Here is a 17,540-nt window from a genome sequence, read left to right as displayed (position 1 = left end):
GCAATCTGCGCCGACATTGTCACCTTCATGGTCGCCGGGCATGACACGTCAGCGTACACTCTCTCCTGGATCCTCTACGAGCTCAGCGCAAACCTTGACGTCCAGAGTAAACTCCGCAAAGATCTGGAGCTCCACGGGCCCGACTCCAAGTACCTCGGCTACGTCATCCAGGAGGGAATGCGTTTATGGCCTGTGGCAGCACAGGGGTCAATCCGCCAACTCCAGCACGATGTAGAGCTTGAGGATGGTAAGATCATTCCAAGGGGGGAGACGTGCCTAGTGCCGTTCTTCGCGATTTTCAGGTCTGCATGGATCGACCGAGCAGACGAGTTCATCCCCGAGAGGTGGAGCGAGGAAGGGTCGCAAAGGAAGAAGCTGGAGGAGGCGGTGTTTCCCTTCTCCGTGGGCTCTAGGAACTGTGTTGGGCAGCGGCTAGCTTCCATGCAGATCAGGAAAATCCTTCATCAGCTCATTCTGCGGTACGAGTTCGTGCTTGGCAAGAGGCCTCGGCCAGAATATTTCCTTACGCTCAAACCTGTGGAGGGGAGCGTTCAGGTACGACGGATCTGAGGACGTGCGGGGAAGTCCACTGAAAGGCTGCAATTCATTACTCACAAGTTTTTTATCATTGATTCATTCAATTTCATTTTTCAAGTGCCTTCACAGTTTGTGATTGATGCAAATCCCATTGTTTAAAAGCTTTTCCTTTAGGATTAAAAGTAGATTCACTGATTCGTCACTCGAAGCACAAGTGAAGGAAAATTGAGCACCGACCTATCGATGCGATCCATATCAGGCTGAAAGGATTACTAAGTTGGCAGAGAAGCTGTGTTCGTGATGATAACAGGCTGATTAAAATCTGGATGCGGCATGGAAAGAATCCGCTCCCGATCATTCCTCCTCCTCCCCCCCCTCCCTCTCCTTCCCCTCGAACAAGTAAAGCTCTATCTCCTCCGCGCTCAGAATATCTCCAGTAGATCTGAAGACGAAGATGTCTTTAGCCAGCATCGCCTGATCCAAAGTTCGTTTGTAGTGGTACAGGCGGGACTGACTGGTCATGGACTCCCGGTTCAGCCCCCTCTGCATCAAAATGTTGCCAAAAATCTTGATCATGTCTCCGACCGTCATGGTGTTTTGTCCGTTATCCCCTGGCTCTGTACCCAACGGAAGGAACGCGCTGAAGCGGTCCAGCAATGATCTCTCCGTGTTGCTGTAGCATAGGACGTTGATCAAGACTCCATCTCCCAGACCTATTCGTCGAGGGCGAGCTCGGATGACAGCTGGAATGGACACTGATGCGTCTGCCTCCAGCGCTTCTGCCGGATCCTTCTTCACCTCTCTGCCATTCAAAGAAATCTCCACTCCCACTTTGACAAACCCGTCCTTGCAATACTCTTCTTCCTCGCACAGCATCTTCAGCTGCCTCACCTTCTCCTTCAGCAACCGAACCACCTCTGCCGAAGGAGCTTCCTTCTTCAATCTAGCGATGTCCTCTTCAATCGACTTGCGCCTGCCCTCCAACCTTCTCCACTGCACTTCGTCTCCGTTGAGCAGGTACCACGTGCAAACTTGTTCCATCTCCTTGTACATTGAGTCTGAGATGGGATTATGCCGATCGAAGTGATCAAAGTCGCTCATGGTGATCAGCTGCAAACTGCTCAGCCCCTGCACTGCCCCACACGCCTCCGCTTACCTTCCCGTCCAGCCCATAGCACAACAGACGCGCCTTTGTTTCTATGTGCGTATCTCCCGCCCTGCCTTTCCCCTCCTCTTCCGCCCTTCCGCTCCCCTCCCCTCCCCCCCTGCTGATCCACAGGGGATCCAACTTGAAGCCGCCGACGCTGAGCATGGCGCCTTGAAATAACGGATGCCAGTGCTCTGAGGCGAGGTTGATTATGACCAGCCATCTCCCAGCATATCCTAGGGACACACAGGACCTGTCAAGGTCAAGGGAGCAGCTATATCAACTTCACAGAGAGCGTTGGATGGGAATCGAAGACCTAGTCATGTCAAGCCTATGACTCTTTCTCAGGAAGCCTTCTTGCTATGAGACTAGGACTCGGACCGGTCGGAGGATCATATCGCAGATACGAAGCGTAGAGTACCGGTAGTGGTAGTTCCTAGGACCAGGCAGTCCCTCTTTAAGGGACCGACGAAGAGGAAGACGGGCCGCTCACACGTAGGACAGGGAAAGGAGAACGAGGTGTACGGTGTCTGTGAGACTGGATTGCTTGAAGTAAACAAGCTTGAACATCTGTACCAATCTCTTATCAACGTCATCTGGGAATTTCAACAATGGATCGGGAACAAGCAAGATCTGAGCAATCAACGAGCAGTGGGAATAATGGAAAGATATCTGTTGATATGCAGAATAGGCTAATGTTTGGTCCAAATTGGCAGACAATGTCTGAGGAGGAGAAGGATAAGATCTTTCAAGAGTCGCTTAAATTTAAGTGTTTGGATTGATTATTGTTTTATAAACACGATATCATAGCCAGAATATCTCTCAGCATACTTCTTCTTAATCTCTTCTATTTTGTATTCCATATCGGGGTCTATCTCTGATAAGGATAGCACCTGAATGTTGTTTTCTCTCAGGATTTCGAGAGCCGTCTCACTAGAGTATGCCTTCTTCAATGTGTCTGGATTGAGTAACATGCTTCTATGATGCTCGAGAAAGAATGTGATGATCAGAGAAAAGAAGTCTTCTCGCAAGCGATCAGATTTGACCACAGTAAAGTTTGTTTTTCATTTAACAACACTGAGACGGTCTCACGTGTAAACGTGTTTTGAACACACACAGACAAGAGACAACAAACATAAGGTATGTTATGAAGAATCCTGCCATTGCGGATCGCCCGTTCCTATGCGATTCATTCTTTCCTACTGAAAACCACCGGGAGCATCGCATGCTTGATTGGGCGGCCTACGAAATGTTACACGCAATCGGGGGAACGAAATGTTGACAACCTGGCGCTACATCTTTTATCCACGCGGAGTACCCCTGAGACGCATCAGCTGGCTAAGAGACAGTAGGAGGAGGAGGATGGACCTCCAAATCCTCGTCGTCGGGATTTCTCCTCAGCCCCTTCTTTGGAATCCTCTTGGCACCTGCAATGTCTTAACATCTGTGTCGTTGCTGCGGGGCTGCGCTTTACCTGTCTTGACGTATGCGATGGTGAAGGCGATCCTTGTGTCCTCGGAGAGGTTTGGAGGAGCGGCATGGAGTACCTGAAGGTAGGTTGTTCACCAAACACAACACGGTCATCCCTCCATGATTCGTTCACCCAGCCATGATGAGCCGTCGCATCCCCTGCAGTCTGACTTTCAGGACAAGTTGATATCCGAGACAAGAGGGACGGACCAGGAGCCAGAGGAGCGTGGGAGGCAACAGGATAGTCCCTGTCCTCAAGGTTCATCATGCCTTCGTTGGAGTACCAGTAAGGCAGCGCAAAGTCCCTGTGGGAGCCTGTTGACCCCGAGTCAAGACGTTGAGGCCGTTGCAATGCAACTACCGGAGGCAAACTCTAAGGGAGAGTCGTCGAGGTCCTTGACGGGCGTGACAGAAATCCTGCAATGGGTGTCAACTGTGTCAAGAGGTCGGAGGGGAACTCAACCAGAAGGTGAGCATGTCGTTTGTGTCGAAAGGTGACGTGTTGAGATCACTTTGACAGCCATGTCAACGATTGACTGCTCAGCTATGGCTCACCTGTGCCAGGCAGTCTCGCCGTGTCCTGGCTCCTTTATGAACGCGCACGTCTGCCAAAGAACATTCACACGATACAGACATGAGGAAGAGGCTGCTTTGCCTGGTACAACATGACGGAGTCCACTCCAAGAAGATCAGCAGCGAGCTTGCCGATCCCCTAGATGGCAGACGTGTCAGAGCAAGCAAACGATTGCTATGGTAGAGCAACCTTGTTGAGGCAGATCTTATTCAGCAGGGAAGCGTATGGTCTGTCATCCTAAGACTTGGTTATTCCACAGCATCTCCCTCAAGTCAGCTGGCACACTCGGTGGGGATTGAAAAGCTGCCAGAAGGGAATTTCGAAACCTTCATCTTCGCAGAGGTCTTGCAAGAGCCCGTATGCCTGTCACATTTAACCTCAACATCACATGTGATGTAACATCACATGTGAAGTAACATCACTACCTCATCCGGATCGTTGATCTTTTTGATTGTCTTCTCGTCAACCCCAAAGACCCTCAGCTTCTGCACAAACGCCTGGCAGACAGTATCAAGAGCTGCTGACGATAAGCGATGCCTCACTGCTCTTTCACCTCTAGCCTCTTGTCGTAGAACGCATCCTCCAGGGTATCATAGAGATCAGTCGCCGACACTCCTGGCGACTCTGGTCAATCAAGTCTTGAACATGTAGTCAGCATAAGATGCCTGCAATGCTCAACATGTCTGGGAGGAAAAGGTGCCCGTTCCTTGAAAACTCCAACAGCTCTGCGGTCCCAATCTAGAAAGAGCTGTTCACTGGCACGGCTCCTGCCCATACCAACGCTACCGAAGAAGCATCCGGCGCAACTGATGAAGCCTTACATGGAGGTAAGAATGCAATTTTAAGCACAAGGCAGGTCCTCGCCTTTTTCTTTGTCTTGCTTCCTGCTTGCTTTTCAGATTTCTTCGAGGTTGGCTCAGCAGATATTTCATCGTCTTTTCTGTTTAGCTTTACACCAGCAAGATCAGGAGCCTTCACAGCACTCGAATCCATCTTACATCATCTGCAAACTGCTTCAAAATCATCGCTCCTTGTTCCGGCGAGAGCAAACTCTCCTGATCGAAAGCTTTAGCCATTGGGCATGTCGTGCATCAAATCACTGTTCTCTTGGAACTCTTCTGGCCAACATCGTTGCTATTCATCTTTATCTTCGACAGAGACCTTCGCGCACAGACAGAACGACGGCGCAACGAGTTGGCCATGGAACATGATCTGGGTGTTTGCAACCAATCAAATACCGCAAATATGAATGGCGGGTTTCACAAAACAACCTGTCGGCTCCTGATCTCAAATCAGATGACGAAAGCAGAAGAGGAAAACAAACCTGGGCTGCAGTATCCAGGTGCTAAGAAGCAGGTCTTGTACGTCACCGGGTTCTCGCTTAGGTGATTGAGGCAGGCATTGTTGAGGCCAGTCGCAACTGATAGCACAGCAATGCCCAACAACGTCTGGAGACAAGATGTCAATATGAAGGCAGCAAATATGCATGGTGTGGTATCCTATGGATAATTTGTCTATTTCTCCTGTCTCTACACTCCACTGCACAGCCCAGAACCCACATCCAGATTGATTCTGTTCAATATGTTTCCCATCATGTTCACTCCCGCTTGACCTTCGATCTTGTGTCCTTCATGCTTCAATGTCTTCAGATGACTGAATCTCTGCCTAAAATCACTTCTCTTCATCTCAATTCTCATCTCCTGCAAACCACTCATCCTTTCTAGCTCGCACTGCCGTCCTAGGACCTGCCTACCTGTGTCCATGCTTGTCTACCTCTTTGTCAACTCCTTCATTCCTTCTCTACTTTCTTCTTCTCTCGCCTCATCTACTCCTTCACTCTCCCTCTCTTCCCTTCTCCACTACTTCTCCCTCCCTCCCTCCCTCCCTCCCTCCCTCCCTCCCTCCCTCCCTCCCTCCCTCCCTCCCTCCCTCACCCTCTTTCGCCGCATTTCCTCACCTTTCCTCGCATTTCCTCAGAACGGGGGCCGAACTCACTGACGCTCTGCAAGCCCGCCTCGGTACCCTGTTTCAACGGTCGGGCGTAACGTTCCATTGTCAAATGTCGCTATGGCGCGGCGGTGCAAGGGAGGAGGCGGAGGAGGATGAGGAGGAAGGGGAGGCGAAATTTCTTGAGCTTCCTGATTTTTTGAATCCTCTCTCTCAGCTGAGCCTGCTGAACCTCGTGACCGGTCCTGACTCGGGGGGAGATGGGCCCGATGACGAGTCACAAGCAGAACCCAACGAGGATGGCGGGGGAGGTTTGGCTCCCGGGAAATCCACGTCGAAGCAGCTGGACTATTACTGGACGAGGAGGATGGAGGCTGTCATTGCAGCAGAGAAGATGGTGGAGGCTGCGAAGGCAAAGGCGCTGGAGATAGACAGAAAGACAGACGACATCGAATCCAAGATCAGGACAAAGCTCATGACGGCAAAGTCCGAGGTCACGAGAATCGTGTCTGCCCAACGCTTCCGCTCCTTGAAGTGGAGCCACTCAGTCAACCAGGACAAGGATGATCTGGAGCAGACAATGCTCTACTTCCATGAGAAGCTCGACGCCTTCGAGGTCAGGCTCGCGTTCGGCCGCCCTTCGGCTCCAAAGATAGATTTCGGGGTTGAGTTCGACGAGACTTTCCGCCGCAAGGTCATCAAGCGAAGGCGGAGGAGCAGCGTGGTATCCATGGAGGACTTTGGAAGGATGCAGGACTCCAAGGCTCTGGTGGAGGACTACGACTCTCCTGGAGGGTCAGACTCTGATCAAGAAGGAGACAGGAAGCAAGGGTCAAACAACGTGACTGTCTCCAGGAAGACGATTGTACAGGAGCTCGGCAATGTCTCAACGCCGGAGGAGGCAGAAGCTCGACTGAAGCTGATCAGGAGAGAGCTCGAGACCCGTCTGCACGAATACTCCAACGCTGCTGGGTTGTTGGAGAAGACAAATCGTCATCACGGTAAGGACGAGCATCGTGGATGGGATCGAGCGCTTGCTGAATCTTGTCCTTCCAGCGATCATGAAGAAATGTGCGAACAAGAGGATAATGATTCAGAGACAGATCATGAAGGTGAGGAGCAGCTGCGGTCGTGAGGGTTCCTGTGACGGTTGTCAGGTCGAAGACATGTTGAAGAAGATCAAAAGACAGCGAATGGTGCACAAGATGAAGACAGTGAAGCCTGCAATGTACGAACAATCCTACGATGATGAAAGCATGCAATGAGCTGCACCACATCACACTCGCGATATTTCCTTCATGCGCAGTTTGCCGAGGACAATGTCCTTGGGCTTGTTTTCTGCTTCTGCTTCTGCCAGCACCTGTTTGATAACAATTTCTGCCTCGACCTTCTTGTCCAGGACGAAATATCTGCGATCATGCGCTGCTCCAATGATCTTCTGGGCAGCCATCCTTGCCTTCTCCATCACCTCTGCATGCGATTTCGCAGCAACCACCTCGATCTGAGAAGGCTTGCAGCTCGCAAGCATCTCCTTGAGTTCGTGCGTGTCCCCTTGAAATGAGCTCTTTCTGAGAGGATCCTTTCTTCGGGGATCCTCTGTCCCATCTCTTGTCTTAGCCTCCTTCTGCTGCCTCCTTCCTAGAGTGAGCGTCCCCTCTCCCTCGCTGTCATCCCCCCGTTTGAAGAAGTCGAAAACGTCCGGCCACTCGCTCCCTCCGTTGAATGGCAGGTTCATCTCACAGCCTGCCGGTACCTTCACAAGATAATGATCAGGGGAAAGAAACGAGCCGGAGCAGCTGGAGCTTGAGCTACAAGGTGACACCTTGCCTCTGAGGTGCCCTGGCAGCATGACAGGTTGAACTTTATGTAATTTGTGGTTGTGCTCGCATCATATCACATAGCACTGCTCCTAACATCTTCACCCCTCCCCTCTCTCCTCACTCCATAACTATCGTCCTTTCTCTCTAGTCATCAGTTATCATGTTTCACATCTCTCCATCCTCCGTCTTGATAGTTTCGACCGCCTGGCTGCACCTTGTCGTGAGCTCTTCCTTCCCTTTTCCTGATGTCTCCCGATCTTTGCTTTAAGACTACACGACTCCTTATTGTTCTTTCTCTCCCTCCCCTCTCTCCTCCTTCTCCTCCTTCTCCTCCTCCTTCCCCTCCATTCTCAAGGGTCATCAAAAGGGACTTGACAACTCTAACGGCTCATCACACTCTAGTCAATGTTTTTGGGTGTTTTGAAAACTTTTTAGCCTCAGTTAGTTTTTCGGTTTGCCTTTCCTTTTCCAGTCAATAAAACGGAAAGTTTCAAGTTTAGAGACCGTACGGTACGGCCTGGGGCACTGCACTCAGCCAGCATTGCGCTATAGTGACCGAATGGCTCCGAGTGGCCTGACGGGCTCGGGTCGGACTCCCGCAAATTCGGCCCGTGTGTCTCATGAGGTACTATGATACATGCACGCATGAATGATGGTGCCGCACCGTCACCTACCGGGCCGGCCTGCCGAAGCCCGGCGGCCGCCCGGCAGATCGTCATTTCCCAAAGCCTCGAACTCCGACCTTTCCCACTGCCCTCGACCGTACCATTCGACGTCCGAGGCTCCTCAGGCTCCTCCGAGCCTCCTCCTCCTGCGAGATCTCTCTAGCTTCTCATCGGTGCCTGCGGCCGCTGCCTTGCCGACCCTCGGTCCTCCAGGTCACGGTCAGCCGCGCGGGGCCTTGACCCTGAGCCAGTGCCGAAGGGACTTCACAACAGGAGGGACGAGCCAGAAGCTGTTGTCGGCCTTCCTTCCTACGAGAGAGGAGCCGGACGGGAGCTGGTTGACATCAAACCATCGGATCTCCGAGATCTCGTTCTTGGTAGTGCAGCACAGAGGCGTGTCTTCCGACACAGGGCGGATGATGAAGAGGCGGAGGACGCTCCTGGTAGTGATGCCGTTGGTGTCCTTGTGCTGCAGCTTGAGGGAGATGGAGTCGGTCTCGTTGAGGAGGGAGGAGATGTCAAGTCCAACCTCCTCCTGTACCTCCCTGATGGCACACGTAGCGTCACTCTCCCAGTGCTCGACCTTCCCCTTGGGCCACCCGAAGGCTGACGACTTGAACCCCCGCACCAGGACGCACTTGTCGCAGGAAGGGTTCAGGATGATAGCACCGCAGGAGCGCGTGCCAGCCTTGACGCGGCTGAAGTGCTTGAGGAGCGTGCCGATGTCCTCCATCTTGGAGAGAGGTGCGAGCATGGGGATGCGCAGGAAGACGTGCTTAGCAAAGGAGGCGAAGCGCAGGGAGGGCAGCCTTGGGTTGTCCTTGCGATGCTGGTCGAGATACTCCCAGTGGGCCCTCTCGATGCGGAAGAGGAAGTCTGTGACCTGCCGGAGGATCCTCAGTTTCTTCGCCTTGTCCGTCTCTTGCATCTGCTTCCCCCTCCTCCCCTTCCGCTGTGACTCCAGCCGTAGGTTCTTCAGCTGGAACTTGCGGATCAGCTTCTCGAGGCAGGCAGCAAAGTCTGGTCTCTTCAGCAGTTGATCCCCCGACAACTCAGCCGCTGGCTTCGATCTTTTTCCACCAGAACGACGAGGAGAAGAGATTGCCTCCTGGGCATCAGTAGATTGACCTGGCCGTGACTGGAATACAGCTCCTGTCATTAGCGGAATCTCTTCTCCTGCTCCTCCTCCTGCTCCTCCTGCTCCTCCTCCTGCTCCTCCTGCTCCTCCTCCTCCCTCGAAGTTCAGCATCTCCTCCCTCCCCATCTCGTGCAAGTGCGGATGATCGACGAAGTCATAGCTGCAGTGTGCGTAGGAGAAATCCTGGGGGCTCTGGAACAGATCGTCCAACTGTACTTCAATCCACTCGCTCCGTCCTCCTCCCTCCCTTCCCTCGCCTCCAGTCCACTGTCCGTCTTCCTGCAAGGCTAGAGGCTCCCTGCCAAACTCCTCCTGCCCGTCGTTGTTCCCCTGAAAGAGCCCGCTGCTGCCGTCTTCGGAGTCCGAGTCCCTGCTGGGCATGTCGAAGAGTTCATGATTGCTCCCTACTGCCTCGTCCGCCTTGTCCTCGCAGCTCAGCTGGTCCGTCTCTGTCTCCTTCACCGACAAAGTTTGCGATTCGCCTAGCTCAAATTTGTCTCCTTCCTCCCCATCTTTCTGCTCCTCTTGCTCCCCTTCACCTTCCTCCCCTTCCTCCCCTCCATCCCCATCGCCCTCTGCCTCCTCCCCTTCCATGGTTAGGCGAGCAAGGAGGTCGAGACTGTTCATGCCTGTATGCAATCATCAAATTGAGACTTGTACTGCGTTGAGACATCACCTCCAAACTTCTTCTCTTCCAACACTTCTCGCTGGCCTCCCAAGTACTCCTTGACGCATGTCATGGATAGGCAGCACCTTGCAAGGGCCCCTTGCTGCCCTCCTGCTTCAGCGATTTCCTGCAAAAGTTCGTGCACTTCGCAAGTGACAACCGAGGATGTCGAGGCGTTCAACACTGCAGACATCAGCACAACGTGCTGGAATCTCTCTTCTTCTGTCTTTGAGCTGCGGTACAGCTCGACGATGATAGACGAGGTCTCGTCATGAAAGTCAAAGAACACGTCGTCATGAAGCATGTGGATTTCGTACAGAAGTCTTGCTGCGCAATTCAACGTCTCTCTATCATGTCTGCTGCTACTCAGGATTCCTTCAAAGGCCCTGGAGAATTTCTGAATGTCACTTGTGGCTGTGAACTGCAGATCATCTTTTAGCAGCAGCAACACGTCGAGGACACGTGGGATCAGTCTCGTCTCCTCGGTATCCTTGGAAGTCGCTCTAAAAACAGCTCCAAGGCCCATGGATCCAAGGAAGGTTCTTCTTGAGGGTGGGCTGTTCTCGAAGATGATTCTCAGCGTGTCGAGACCAACTGCAATGACCTCGGGCCTGTCAGCGTGAGAGCTCAAAACTCTGTCTATCAGGTCCATCAGACCATTCTCAACAAACGTGTCCACGTTGTTCTGATTCTGGAAGATGTTCTTCAGAGCAAGGAAGCTTCGTTCCATTATCCATGCACTCTTGACGTGCTTAGACATGGTTTCCAGCCAATTCACCGCGATGGAGCTGTTGATTGCGGCAACGGTGGAGTGTGACGTTTTCTTGGATTCTCTCACAAGTGGTTTGGAGAAAAACTCAGATATCAAGTTCTGGATTTGAAACAAAAAATCATACGGGTATGAAATTCACCAGAGCTGCGGAATATTTCCAAGAGAACAAAGGGAACGAAAGGAGAAGGTGACATGAGAGAAAAGTGAGAGATATAAGGAAGTAGAAAGGATACGAACGAGCATGAGAAGCAGGGGAAACAGGGGCAGCAAGCATGAGGAGGAATTCTTACCCTTCCCAGCTCGTCCTCGTTCAACTCTGCGTTGACATACCCTGGTGTCTTCGCTCTGCTCAGAGTCTCGTTGTGTCCATCATCACTCCGATTCACTGCCAGACGCACTGCCCCAGCCCCCAGCTCCTCCTGCTGTGTGTTGGCTGCCTGCTGCTCGCGCAGCTGTCTCATTCGGAGGAGGGCAACCGATCTAGGCAGGAGGAGGAAGTTGTTGCCTCCCGCTGACCCCTTGACACCTCCCCTGAGCGGGAATGCTGCCTTGTAGATATGGATGCGGTGCTCTTGTCCGATGTCACTTGTGCAGTACAGCAAGCATCCCAGCAGCAGGACTGAAGTGAAGATCGTCGACATCTTCTTTCGCTGAAGGATCACACCAGGTGCAGGAGGGCGGTCGAAGACATTTCGGATGTCCCAGCCTTCTCAACTCATCGCTTGCTCGCCACATCGGAGATTATCTTGGCTGCCATCGAGATAGATCAGATGAAACAGGGCAGGAGAAACAACTGAGATTCTTTTTTGGATCAAGTGAGGAGGATGAGCAGAAGTTGTTCGTCAGAAGAGAGAGGAGACACAAAACTTCGATGCCAAGGTTTGCAATAACAATGGCAAGGGTGTGGATGATGATGATCACTAGGACGATGATGATCACTAGGATGGCGATGGCTTCAGCGTCTGCCGCGTCGTGGGCTGCTTACCTTCCCCCTCCGCTGTTGTATCGCTCCATATGCCAGCGGACGTTCCTCACCCAAGGCGTGAGTTCCACTCAAGAGTTCCGGGCCAGGCGCCACGCCGGCGTGCCCGGCTCCGACCGGATCCTCGGGCCGCCGGGCGGCGGGCCCGGCGCCTCAGCCAGGCCCAGCGGCCGCGGCCGCTCGGACGGCCGCCCGCCGGCATGGCATGATACTACGAGGCTCGGTCCCTCCGGAGGGAGGGCCGCATGGCGTCCTGAAAACTGTGCCAGTTGTCAACCGCTGCAGGCTGCGTGCAGTGTGCGGCCGCTGGCAACTGATCCGGCGACCCCGGAGTCTGCCACCCCTCAGCCGGGCCGGGCATCAAAACCTCTCCTCCGAGGCTCCGGCCTTCCGGTAAGTTCGCGGATGACGGGGCGCAGTGAGAGGTCGGACTCCGATCAAAATGATCCAAATCCTCCCTCCCCATCCAAACCTCTCCTCTTCGCCGCGATAACACGGGCCGTTGCAACCCATCGAAACCTCTGCCCGGGCCCCCTACCAAAACCGTCACGGTTGAAACGGTTTCAGTCGTCGGGAGATCAGATCTCAGATCTATAGAGGCTCGCCGAGTCCGTGAGCCTCAAACCCACTGGCCCATTATTCCGGTCTTTACTCAAAGTTAAGTTAAAGATGAGTACGAGGACAATCAGGAGAGTCGAGGAGGCTTGACCCTGACACTGCCCATTATTACTATTGGATCATCCGATGGTGGGGATGAGTTATTGCCTGAAAAGGGTGAGTACACACCCTGCCTCCACGTATTCCCCTACCCTACCCCCCCTCCTCAAGGATTCTTGCACTAGCAACCACGGGTCCCAGGGGTGAGTTTTGGCATCATGGGCCTAAACGAAGAGGAGTAGTTTCACTGGGACTCATCGATGAAGCTCTTTACCATCACCCGAACCTCCGACCTCGCACTGAACCCTCCTGTCCGCCCACGCGCCATGGCCGCCTCTTCCCTAGTCCTGGTCTCCCCACGTCCCCGTGACTCCCCCTTCCCCTCCTCCTCCTTCGCCAAGGTCCACGTCTCCCTCTCCACGCTCGAGCCCCTCTTCCACCTGCCCCAGGAGTCTGCCGCAAGGCGCCTGGTAAGTTCTTCTTCGCCTTGGCCCCGCTACCTTCCCAACGCTTCTCATCTCCCATCGCCAGGGCCTCCTGCTGACCCCGGTGTCCCAGGGCGTCTCGCTCACCAGCCTCAAGGCCGCCTGCCGCAAGATCGGCATCAAGCGCTGGCCCTACCGCCGCTGGCCGGAAGCTGGCCTAGAGGATGACCTAGGAGCCCCTGCGCCATCTCTGACCGCAGCCTCATCATGGAGGCTGCAGTACCGTCTCCCCCCGTGCCGGACGAGACGACTACTACTGAAAGTACCCATGACCTCACCGAGACCGAGCCGAGAAGCACTCCATCCGAGGCACAACCTCCTGCGCCTGTAGCAGAGAGGGATGACGGATGGCTGGCTAGCGTGAACGAGCTGGGGGAGGACCAAGAGTGGTTGTCATGGTACATGGACTGCGACGCCAGTACCGTCTGAAGGCCGATGAGGCCCAAGACGACATGCAGCTGTTTGTACTGTTATGTCTCATTGCACTAGAGCGCGTGATAAGAGTGTATGTTCAACGATTGATAGAAGAAGCTCAACACACTGCTGGGTCTCTAGCCCTGACGTCGTAAGGATCAGGAGACGAGATGCATGCCCTTGACCCGACGGGAGAAGAAGGCCCGGCATGATTGCTCCTGTTGCGCCTTCCAACCCAACGGCAGGACTGAGGTTGAATGACTGCAAGGGGATCGGATCAAGCACAGCCATGTGCAAGGTAGAGGGGAAGGAAGGAAATGGTATCCGAGAAGCTCATTCATACCTCATGGGGTGCGACTGGGAGCAGCCATTCATGGATGTCGGGATAGTGGATACCTCCAGGCCTCCATCCATGCTACCCTACACCATTCCAGTAGGGTACAAGATCGAGGTGGTGAGAACCAGCAGCCCAAGCAGGTTACCCAACAGGACGACAGAAGACCTCATTCTTGAGCATGACTGCACAGGCGACAATCGCGGCGAGTACACGTATGTCAGAGATGCTGAGCTTGGAGGATCTCAACATGGAGTCGGATGGAGATGCTCTCTGATCTGCTTCCGGGTGCCGCCTGCGCCGCCCCCCTCCCTAGGAGAGCTCCATTTTGTAGCATCTTGCACAGACACTGCAGCAACGGTATTCGTCTCTTTCCTTAGCTCCCAACACAGGCCGTTGATTACCATCTTCTTGACATCAACATCCAACGCCCCAATACTTGCACCAACCTCCGATTTCGCCAACCGCATTCTTTGTCACCATGCTCGTGTATAGTTTGCCTATTTGCTTGCGTCGAAGAGATGAAGAGGAAATGCATGCATTGATCCGGATCTCGAACAAAGTATTCAACAGCACCGTGGCACAGAGTCGCACTGGCCGGCGAGCCCGGGGCGCACTGCCGAAGCCTGCAAGGCTTAGTGTGGCGCCGGACAGGCCAGGCCCCCATCCGGCGGCCCGGGGCGTAGTCACCCGAGTGACTCGAAGGGATCAAGGTCATTCAAATCCTCCCACCCCTTGCAAACCTCTCCTCTTCACATAGCACTTGCAAGCACTTGCAAGTCTTGAAGCCCATCCAAACCTCTCCTCTTCGCATAACACTTGCAAGCCTTGACTCTATCAACCCCATCCAAACCTCTCCTCTTCGCACAACACTTGCAAGCACTTGCAACCCCATCCAAACCTCTCCTCTTCGCATGACGTATGAATCAAAGCAAATGGTTTCGTCGGGAGATCTATAGAGGCTCGATATCATCACGGGCCCGTAGTACTAAGGGGCCGGGTGGTGGGGCTGAGTTTTATCCTGAAAAAGGTAAGTATTCACCCTGCCTCCACGTATTCCCCTACCCTACCCCCCCTCCTCAAGGATTCTTGCACTAGCAACCACGGGTCCCAGGGGTGAGTTTTTGCATCCTAAACGAAGAGGAGTAGTTTCACTGGGACTCATCGATGAAGCTCTTTACCATCACCCGAACCTCGCACTGAACCCTCCTGTCCGCCCACGCGCCATGGCCGCCTCTTCCCTAGTCCTGGTCTCCCCACGTCCCCGCGACTCCCCCTTCCCCTTCTCCTCCTTCGCCAAGGTCCACGTCTCCCTCTCCACGCTCGAGCCCCTCTTCCACCTGCCCCAGGAGTCTGCCGCAAGGCGCCTGGTAAGTTCTTCTTCGCCTTGGCCCCGCTACCTTCCCCACCCTTCTCATCTCCCATCGCCAGGGCCTCCTGCTGACCCTGGTGTCCCAGGGCGTCTCGCTCACCAGCCTCAAGGCCGCCTGCCGCAAGATCGGCATCAAGCGCTGGCCCTACCGCCGCTGGCCGGAAGCTGACCTAGAGGATGACCTAGGAGCCCCTGCGCCATCTCTGACCGCAGCCTCATCTACCAACACTCTGGTCATGGAGGCTGCAGTACCGTCTCCCCCCGTGCCGGACGAGACGACTACTACTGAAAGTACCCATGACCTCACCGAGACCGAGCCGAGAAGCTCTCTAGCCGAGGCACAACCTCCTGCGCCTGTAGCAGAGAGGGATGACGGATGGCTGGCTAGCGTGAACGAGCTGGGGGAGGACCAAGAGTGGTTGTCATGGTACATGGACTGCGACGCCAGTACCGTCTGAAGGCCGATGAGGCCCAAGACGACATGCAGCTGTTTGTACTTTTATGTCTCATTGCACTAGAGCGCATGATAAGAGTGTATGTTCAACGATTGATAGAAGAAGCTCAACACACTGCTGGGTCTCTAGCCCTGACGTCGTAAGGATCAGGAGACGAGATGCATGCCCTTGACCCGACGGGAGAAGAAGGCCCGGCATGATTGCTCCTGTTGCGCCTTCCAACCCAACGGCAGGACTGAGGTTGAATGACTGCAAGGGGATCGGATCAAGCACAGCCATGTGCAAGGTAGAGGGGGAGGAAGGAAATGATATCCGAGAAGCTCATTCATACCTCATGGGGTGCGACTGGGAGCAGCCATTCATGGATGTCGGGATAGTGGATACCTCCAGGCCTCCATCCATGCTACCCTACACCATTCCAGTAGGGTACAAGATCGAGGTGGTGAGAACCAGCAGCCCAAGCAGGTTACCCAACAGGACGACAGAAGACCTCATTCTTGAGCATGACTGCACAGGCGACAATCGCGGCGAGTACACGTATGTCAGAGATGCTGAGCTTGGAGGATCTCAACATGGAGTCGGATGGAGATGCTCTCTGATCTGCTTCCGGGTGCCGCCTGCGCCGCCCCCCTCCCTAGGAGAGCTCCATTTTGTAGCATCTTGCACAGACACTGCAGCAACGGTATTCGTCTCTTTCCTTAGCTCCCGACACAGGCCGTTGATTACCATCTTCTTGACATCAACATCCAACGCCCCAATACTTGCACCAACCTCCGATTTCGCCAACCGTATTCTTTGTCACCATGCTCGTGTATAGTTTGCCTATTTGCTTGCGTCGAAGAGATGAAGAGGAAATGCATGCATTGATCCGGATCTCGAACAAAGTATTCAACAGCACAGAGTCGCACTGGCCGGCGAGCCCGGGGCGCACTGCCGAAGCCTGCAAGGCTTAGTGTGGCGCCGGACAGGCCAGGCCCCCATCCGGCGGCCCGGGGCGTAGTCACCCGAGTGACTCGAAGGGATCAAGGTCATTCAAATCCTCCCACCCCTTGCAAACCTCTCCTCTTCACATAGCACTTGCAAGCACTTGCAAGTCTTGAAGCCCATCCAAACCTCTCCTCTTCGCATAACACTTGCAAGCCTTGACTCTATCAACCCCATCCAAACCTCTCCTCTTCGCACAACACTTGCAAGCACTTGCAACCCCATCCAAACCTCTCCTCTTCGCATGACGTATGAATCAAAGCAAATGGTTTCGTCGGGAGATCTATAGAGGCTCGATATCATCACGGGCCCGTAGTACTAAGGGGCCGGGTGGTGGGGCTGAGTTTTATCCTGAAAAAGGTAAGTATTCACCCTGCCTCCACGTATTCCCCTACCCTACCCCCCCTCCTCAAGGATTCTTGCACTAGCAACCACGGGTCCCAGGGGTGAGTTTTTGCATCCTAAACGAAGAGGAGTAGTTTCACTGGGACTCATCGATGAAGCTCTTTACCATCACCCGAACCTCCGACCTCGCACTGAACCCTCCTGTCCGCCCACGCGCCATGGCCGCCTCTTCCCTAGTCCTGGTCTCCCCACGTCCCCGTGACTCCCCCTTCCCCTCCTCCTCCTTCGCCAAGGTCCACGTCTCCCTCTCCACGCTCGAGCCCCTCTTCCACCTGCCCCAGGAGTCTGCCGCAAGGCGCCTGGTAAGTTCTTCTTCGCCTTGGCCCCGCTACCTTCCCCACCCTTCTCATCTCCCATCGCCAGGGCCTCCTGCTGACCCCGGTGTCCCAGGGCGTCTCGCTCACCAGCCTCAAGGCCGCCTGCCGCAAGATCGGCATCAAGCGCTGGCCCTACCGCCGCTGGCCGGAAGCTGGCCTAGAGGATGACCTAGGAGCCCCTGCGCCATCTCTGACCGCAGCCTCATCTAACAACACTCTGGTCATGGAGGCTGCAGTACCGTCTCCCCCCGTGCCGGACGAGACGACTACTACTGAAAGTACCCATGACGGATGGCTGGCTAGCGTGAACGAGCTGGGGGAGGACCAAGAGTGGCTGTCATGGTACATGGACTGCGACGCCAGTGACGTCTCGTAAGGCCGATGGGGCCCAAGACGAC

General features: G+C 54.3%; 8 protein-coding genes across 8 annotated transcripts; 4 read left to right on the top strand and 4 right to left on the bottom strand.

The window, feature by feature from the left end:
* Positions 1-12: 12 nt before the first annotated feature.
* GUITHDRAFT_60068 (hypothetical protein) lies at positions 13-507 on the top strand (the record flags this gene model as incomplete). Its single annotated transcript, XM_005823876.1, has 1 exon — positions 13-507. A coding segment is annotated over one exon (495 nt), but the record flags the coding sequence as incomplete, so codon positions are not given.
* Positions 508-891: 384 nt separating this feature from the next.
* Positions 892-2,254, bottom strand: GUITHDRAFT_116819 (hypothetical protein; the record flags this gene model as incomplete). The annotated part of the gene is made up of 3 exons (XM_005823875.1): positions 892-1,647; positions 1,694-1,937; positions 2,178-2,254. The coding sequence occupies 3 exons, from the start codon at positions 2,252-2,254 to the stop codon at positions 892-894; spliced, it is 1,077 nt and encodes a 358-aa protein (XP_005823932.1).
* Positions 2,255-3,081: 827 nt separating this feature from the next.
* On the bottom strand, positions 3,082-3,768 carry GUITHDRAFT_78557 (hypothetical protein; the record flags this gene model as incomplete). Its single annotated transcript, XM_005823874.1, has 5 exons — positions 3,082-3,231; positions 3,288-3,313; positions 3,365-3,511; positions 3,613-3,665; positions 3,710-3,768. Coding segments are annotated over 5 exons (435 nt in total), but the record flags the coding sequence as incomplete, so codon positions are not given.
* A 2,019-nt stretch (positions 3,769-5,787) lies between these two features.
* Positions 5,788-6,940, top strand: GUITHDRAFT_116817 (hypothetical protein; the record flags this gene model as incomplete). Its single annotated transcript, XM_005823873.1, has 3 exons — positions 5,788-6,676; positions 6,732-6,787; positions 6,833-6,940. 3 exons carry the CDS (start codon positions 5,788-5,790, stop codon positions 6,938-6,940), a joined length of 1,053 nt encoding a protein of 350 aa, XP_005823930.1.
* An 11-nt stretch (positions 6,941-6,951) lies between these two features.
* GUITHDRAFT_116816 (hypothetical protein) lies at positions 6,952-7,410 on the bottom strand (the record flags this gene model as incomplete). The annotated part of the gene is made up of 1 exon (XM_005823872.1): positions 6,952-7,410. The coding sequence occupies one exon, from the start codon at positions 7,408-7,410 to the stop codon at positions 6,952-6,954; it is 459 nt and encodes a 152-aa protein (XP_005823929.1).
* Positions 7,411-8,380: 970 nt separating this feature from the next.
* Positions 8,381-9,088, bottom strand: GUITHDRAFT_78534 (hypothetical protein; the record flags this gene model as incomplete). Its single annotated transcript, XM_005823871.1, has 1 exon — positions 8,381-9,088. One exon carries the CDS (start codon positions 9,086-9,088, stop codon positions 8,381-8,383), a length of 708 nt encoding a protein of 235 aa, XP_005823928.1.
* Positions 9,089-14,835: 5,747 nt separating this feature from the next.
* Positions 14,836-15,439, top strand: GUITHDRAFT_116814 (hypothetical protein; the record flags this gene model as incomplete). The annotated part of the gene is made up of 2 exons (XM_005823870.1): positions 14,836-14,979; positions 15,068-15,439. 2 exons carry the CDS (start codon positions 14,836-14,838, stop codon positions 15,437-15,439), a joined length of 516 nt encoding a protein of 171 aa, XP_005823927.1.
* A 1,478-nt stretch (positions 15,440-16,917) lies between these two features.
* Positions 16,918-17,518, top strand: GUITHDRAFT_116813 (hypothetical protein; the record flags this gene model as incomplete). Its single annotated transcript, XM_005823869.1, has 2 exons — positions 16,918-17,127; positions 17,216-17,518. The coding sequence occupies 2 exons, from the start codon at positions 16,918-16,920 to the stop codon at positions 17,516-17,518; spliced, it is 513 nt and encodes a 170-aa protein (XP_005823926.1).
* Between the last annotated feature and the right edge of the window lie 22 nt (positions 17,519-17,540).

The sequence above is a fragment of the Guillardia theta genome (genome assembly GCF_000315625.1).
Source record: "Guillardia theta CCMP2712 unplaced genomic scaffold GUITHscaffold_101, whole genome shotgun sequence".
NCBI lineage: Eukaryota > Cryptophyceae > Pyrenomonadales > Geminigeraceae > Guillardia > Guillardia theta.
This window is presented reverse-complemented; position numbering and strand designations above follow the sequence as displayed.